The sequence below is a fragment of the Cryptotermes secundus genome, unplaced genomic scaffold, assembly GCF_002891405.2.
Source record: "Cryptotermes secundus unplaced genomic scaffold, Csec_1.0 scaffold4356, whole genome shotgun sequence".
In the NCBI taxonomy this organism is placed as follows: domain Eukaryota; kingdom Metazoa; phylum Arthropoda; class Insecta; order Blattodea; family Kalotermitidae; genus Cryptotermes; species Cryptotermes secundus.
The window spans coordinates 1-6,892 of NW_019734409.1; the positions used below are offsets into that span (position 1 = coordinate 1).

At 41.1% G+C, this 6,892-nt stretch overlaps 1 protein-coding gene across 1 annotated transcript; it reads right to left on the reverse strand.

Moving 5' to 3' along the window:
* Positions 1–3,128: 3,128 nt before the first annotated feature.
* On the reverse strand, positions 3,129–6,564 carry LOC111868977 (neuroguidin; the record flags this gene model as incomplete). The annotated part of the gene is made up of 4 exons (XM_023860115.2): positions 6,219–6,564; positions 5,173–5,287; positions 4,274–4,549; positions 3,129–3,306 (listed from the first exon to the last, which is right to left on the reverse strand). Coding segments are annotated over exons 2-4 (551 nt in total), but the record flags the coding sequence as incomplete, so codon positions are not given.
* Between the last annotated feature and the right edge of the window lie 328 nt (positions 6,565–6,892).

A 6,892-nucleotide genomic window follows, 5' to 3' on the forward strand; every position in this document is an offset into this window, starting at 1 on the left:
TGCCATGGAAACCAGGTGTCACATGCATTTTACTGGCTGTTACCATACAACAGATAATTGTGAATGTTTCATAGGACAACACTTCAAATATTACAGGCGCAAAATGCCAGCACAGCAGTCTCCACAAACAGTTTTAAAACACCTGATGATGATCAATGACGGTCGAAACATGTAGTGTACAAAATGTGACTATGAATAGTAACCTTTAAACAAATTTTTAAAGGAGTGTTGCAGGTAAGATGGAATATCAGTGATATTTGTTAATTAATACACAATGTGCAACACGATGCCACAACATTACCTTCTCCTACCTCTATTATTCTGGCTCTCTTAAGTGTCATGTCACAATATACAATAAGAGATGGGGCAGCCTTTTGAGATGAGGTTTTTAGGTTGGCAATTATGCAAATTACTGTCTTGTGGGATGCAAAGCCATTTATTTTTATTGCTAGTGGGGTGGGACTAAGTCCCTTGTGCTGCGGCCACTTCTGGCCTATTGTACCCGCCCCAGATGATAGGTAAGGGTGATTGTGGAGCAATTGGTGGAATGAAGATTGGCAAGGGAAACCGAAGTACTTGGAGAAAACCATAAATCCCACTTGACCAGCCCGGGATTGAACCCGGGCCGCTGCGATGGGAAGCCAGCAATTAACTGCTTGAGCTATGGCGCAGCCTCCTTGTGGGATGCAAAGTCATTTGGTTAGGTACATATAAACCAGATTACATGATGCCATATCCCACATAACAGTAATTTTCAGCATTGGAATCTGACTCACTGATCTTTCAATTTCAATGCAGATGCCAAGGTATAACGTATACATGACTCAGGTCATCAAAAAAGAGCATATTCTACAGATGGGGTCTGATAAAATGATACCAAAACACGCCTCTGATAAACCCTTCATGATCAGAATTCCCAATAGAGGTGAATGAAAAGACGGGTTTCAACCAGATAGAAAGGGGGGACTAATTTCGTATACAGATGGCTCCAAGACAAATAAAGCCATTGGAACTGGAGTGTATTGTGATGGAACAGGGCAGAAACGTACTCACAGCCTTGGTCAGTACACAACAGTATTCCAGGCAGAAGTGTATGCTATTAAGGCAAGCACAGTTTAGAATTTAGATAGAAACTATAAAAATAAGAACTCCTTTCATATTTTTATTGTAGTCCAGAAGTGAAACAGATTTCTTTTCTTTCTTCCTCCCACTTTATTTTCACCTTTCTTATTTCATCACTATGATACGCCAAGATCATGATGGAATTTTTTTTTGCCACGCCATTTCTGCAGACACATGCTGTGCTACAATTTTCCTTTTCCTCAGTTTCTTCTCTTTCACTATTTCTGGTATGTCTTTTCCTGTCCAGAGGCAGAGTACCATCACAATCAGTTTTAAAAATCTTTGGTTTTACAGCCGGTGCTCGTGCACTGGAGAAGTTGTCCATCCACAATGTGTGCCCTTTGCTAAGCAATGGTTCCACAAGAGACAAGACAACAGCTACTGTTTTACTACAGCCACCTGCTTAAGCTGGGTTCCTTGCTCGCGGATTTTTATACCGTGAAGATGGAGGCGATATGTTCCTCTGAAATGTTGGTTCACAAAGGATCTACATGGTACCACATCCCACAAGACGGCATTCTTCACACACTACTTGTTATGGCTGAAGCAGACTGTTGCATAATATAAATCTGCTACTCTCTAAATGGACCCATACATGAATGAGTCTGGCTCAGGAGTCCGATTTGGCTCGGGTTCCAATGATCCAAACTTGGGCATGTGTGGGTCACAAACTTGGGAGCCAGCTCATGCGTTTATGGTGAAATTAATCCGAGCATGCCTCCCAAGTCAAGCTTGCTGAGCCGGACTCATATGTGTGAGCCTCTTAAGCAGGTGAAACAATGAAAACATCCATCCATCCATCCTGTTACATCATACATCATTTGAAAGGCTGCACTGTCCTCTACAGAACTTCTGAAGTCAGAACTATAATACTGTGACATGTTGCGCAATGGAGGACAACCCCTCCCTCCCCCAGCCATGACGTGGCAGCTCTGACCACGGTGACATAGCCCCCCACCAGGCTATGTGGCACCGCTTCCTACTGTGATGAGGCACACAATGCTGGTGACATAACATGGCGTGAGGCAACAGCGGTACCAATTACGTAACAGCAAAGACTGTGACTATATACGGGGACTACACAGCAGCCTACAGGAGAGTTAAAGTGTATCAGCAGCCGAAGACAGTTCTCCAGTCAGCAGTGAACGAGTTGAAGTGTATCAGCTGCTGAACTGAGTTCTCAAGTTTACGAGATAGTTACGAATTAGCTGGCAGGGATTCAGTTAACCAGGCAATAGCTGTCTATCTGTCGTCGGAGTATTTGTTTTACTGCCAATGGCAGTAATTGTCAGATTGTAAATTGTGTGATTGTAAGAGCGAATGTGAAAAAAATTCGCTTTAGTCAATATGGCGTGAAGTTATCTGTTGTGCTATACACCCAAAACGTGACAATACTTTGTGCACTTTCGATATAGGGAGCTACGTATCAGACTGTGCACATGCTCCCAAGATTGATAGGCCACCTCGTAAAACAATAGTAAAAACTGATCAAGCAGGCCGATAATATTTATCATTTGAAAGCCTGCAACTACTGAAGTCAAAATTGTACTGCTTCAGGCATATCTGACAGATAGACCATTAAAAAAGAGTGTGGGATGTCATATGAAGAGACAACCACTAGCTGAACGGTCCTATAGTATTTATTACAGTTGCACCGTATACACTGACGAACTTGCGTTTGAAGAATTGAAGAATAATAATAACAATAATGAACACGCTGAACCAGAACTGTAGAACTGTAGGTCCAAATCCAAGTCACATTACGACTGATGGCCTGCCAGTCACTAAGTCTTGGTGTCGAGCCCAATTTATTAGTGTTTGGCATTTACGGTCTTCTTTCTGTGGGGCGCCCTCTCTGACGAGAGGACGGGTCTGCCTTTTGTATATGCTGCTGGCCCTTGCCAGTGCAGTCTTCTAGCCTCAGAGCCTCTTTTTTTTTTTTCTAAGTTTACTTTCTACACCTGGTCACACTCAAGAGTGCAGATTTTCAAAATGCTGTCACTTACTCCTCTTTGTGCTGGAGTTGCTGTACTAGTGTGGCCTTGGCTACATCACGATGTGACACTTCCAATGGATGATCAAAGTATTCTTCTTGAAGCTCCTGCATCACTGAGCTCCCTAAGGCTCGTTTCCTGGCACGTTCCAGCACGCATTGCTGTTTCTCTGCCCAGCTCTTGTCACCATCTGTATATGTCACACAGGCAAATGTCGGAAATGTCTGTGGTGCTAACTCAGGAGAGAATCTGCCTCTTGGACAGACCAGACAATCAGAGAATAAGCTCAAAATGCACTCAAATAACTATTTTAAAGTATTTGTTGGATGCAAGAAAGTGAATATACACCATGTAAGAGTTTAAGCATTAGCTGCCAACCAATCAACAGCACACAATCAAATAATCATGCAGAAGTCATGAAGCTAAATCTCCAATCTCAATACCGGATTAGATGGCATCACACTGCAATAAGCCACTGGAGACAATCCAATTTGGAAGAAAAGAGAATCAATCCTTATGATGAAGTCACGGAAATAAGTTGCACGGGTGTTGGTGATGACACAGTTCGAGACTTCCTTCTTTCTGCTTGATGTTTTATTCTGTTGCAGCCCTCTCTGGTAAGAGGTTATCAATACAAACATTCCTGTGATTGGAACAGCTAGGCAACTGAAGGGGCATGTAGACAATTAAGTTGGAGCAGGAAGCTTAACAGCCTGAGGGCGAGGTGGTGAGAACTGATCCAAGAAATTTCTTTCCGTGGCCTCAGTACAGTCAATCTTTTCACTCATCGAGCGTTTATTACATATTTTATGCATTCCTTCCGTATATTATTTTAAATTTGCATTTGTGGATGATATAAAAGATTTTGTAAATTTCTTAATTAATTTACTGATGTTTGAAATTTTAGTACATTCCTTCAAAAACTATCTGAATCACTACATGTTCTCATGGACACTAAATACATTTTTAGAACTGACAATATACATTCTCTAGTTGTACTTACTGAATGGGCTAACAGGAACTGCACAAGCTTTGTATGTCTAGGCATGAATATGTTATCAAGACAACAGCTAAAGTGAGTTCTGAGAGCTACAAGAGGCCAGATAAAGCACCACTTAATATTCAGAGTATCACAAAAATGTATAAAATTTACTTACCATAGTGAACAGCAGCCAATTTCGGTGGAACATACACTCCCTTCTTCACCTTGCCTTGTTTATCATCTGCCTTATCATCTTCACCTTCTGATTCACTGTCCTCTGATTCTTCCGCTTTACTAACCATGTTTTCTGGGTGTGCACATAAGTGAGATGGGTCAGATCCTCCAGTAGAGCCTGTAGCTGCAGTCTTCACCAATTTGTCAATTTGATGCTTCAATTTATGATCAATAGGGCGCATTTTCTCCAGTACTGTGCGTATTTCAACAAGGCGATCTGGACAGATCACAATATAACAGATTGAAGATTAAACCATTCCTAATCTACTGGACACTGCTATCCTGAGACTGTGTCCACACTTTTTCCTACACATCGACATTTCACTGTATGCAAAGTAAACTAACATCAGGACTTCTAAATAATTTGCATACCTCAAATTACTACCTGAGGCCACCAACAAACCAATATTTTCACCACGATGTACACAAAAATCAGCTGCTTGAAATAGCTGCATGTTAATGAGACTACCTGGGGTAGACTCCTCCCTAACAGAATAGCAGTCACTTAGCTGCTCATGAAATTCCCTATATTTTAATGGAATTCAAAGGTTTTTACACATTCACAACAGCCCGCAAAAAATTAATAAAAAATAACTATCAATATTAACAACATGAGCTAGAATCGTCACTGGCCTAACACTTACGAAATATAGTAACTATGCAAAAATGTTAACACAGTCACAACTTAAAAATTCAATATAACATGAAAATATGAACTATATAATCCATAAGAGAAATAGTCAAATCTTAAGATGTACATACAAATGTCCTGAAAACTACACAATGGGAGTTGCACATGAAAATGTTACACATAAATCAACAGTGCAGCTAATAACATACCTACGGCAGGATCTCCTTCAATCATTTTACCAGAACATTTACGCAGGACAACATACGTCAGGTTGATGAGATAGCTCAGAAGCATGTGATACTTCATTTCTAAAAAACTCAAACCCTGCAGTATAAATGAAGGCAAAATATTACAAAAAGCAGTAATATACACTGAGAACACAAAATATATTCCTTGTAAATTATTATGTACTTCAGTATGTTATATTTTAGCGTCCTGTTGCACTGATTTATGTCCATGATTTATTCTATCCGTCTTACAGTGCATACATTTATTCACCTTACTCTCCTCCTTTGCACTACATGTTTCAGCACAAGTGCCATCTTCAGGTTCTTTTCGATGTACGTCAAACTACTTCATTGCACGCCCTGCTGTCTTTATACTAAAATATACATTCATCATATACATTGATAAATCCCAAATATTAAAAATACTAAAAATGTTCAGGATCTGTCATCCCCATGTCGCATCTCAATACGCGAGTCACACCCATCTTCTTCTATCGGAGCATTCTTCCTACTTTCATGTGTGTATTGTGCTTTGTGTTGTGTCTTGCTCCTGTGACTGCGTGTGTTATAGCAGTCACAGAACTGCCGACATAGCAGTCGGCAAAATACCATCGATTATACGTCCAAAATGGTAATTGTCATTTAAAACCGTAATTATTATACCGACTTTCTTATCTTGGAAGTAGCATGGCTTTATACTTTCGGATCTTAATAATTATTAACTGTTGTTAGAGGTTGGTATAAAGTTTATAACCTCTAGAAAAAACGCTTAGGCATTTGTATTTATGCTGTTAATACAGCTACTACCTCATCATTCCTAAGGTAAAGCAACTGAATGAATGGAATGGATTTTATCAACATGCTGGCCTTGTCAGGAAGCTGAGCCGCTAGAATTGAAGTTATTATACATATAGCTTTCCTTGAGTGTTACAGTTGTTGCTCGTGTGCTTTGTAGGTGTGGCGCTGGTGGAAGGTGCTTCTTTTCATAATTTGTATATGGGTGGAAGTCAGGGAAGCATTTTACGTACCTGGAGTGGCTCCTGTTGAGTTTAAACGTGGGTATAGGATTGATCGGATTGATGTTGTAGCCGTCCTCTCACTCCCTCTCGCTTTCCCGCGACCTCTCTCGGAGCTGCGTAGTACTGATTGTCCCTTATAGCTATGCACGTTCCGCCTTCCGTCATCCACTCCTAGTAACTGGGCATTCGGCTACTAATGCCCTGTTAACCTTTGGATTTCACCTGTATAACTGTTTTCTTTGTTGTAGCACGAAAAATCTTCTCAGGGTCTTTACAGGCCTCGCTTCGACTGGAGCACAACACTTAATACACAATCCCCTAGTACTTTTATACACCAGGTTATTTACTCATTTGATTATTACCATTCAGTATTTAGTTCACTCTCTCTCTCACAAATCTCAGAGAGCGTAATCGATTTACACTTGCACTCTTTACATGGATATAACTAGCTCCACCAATTTATGGCTTAAATACATGAGGACCGAAATGGTCCGAGCCTCGCTAATCAGCCCCTAGCGTTCACACAACCCTGACCCCTGACGCCCCTGCGTCATCCGCGTCACCCGCCAGAACGCGTCAGGCGCTAACGCCACCATCGGCCTAATTTCTCAACACTCATATACGGGACATCTTCCGTTTCTGTCAACCCCGGATGCAGACATCTCAAATCACGCGGTCGAAGA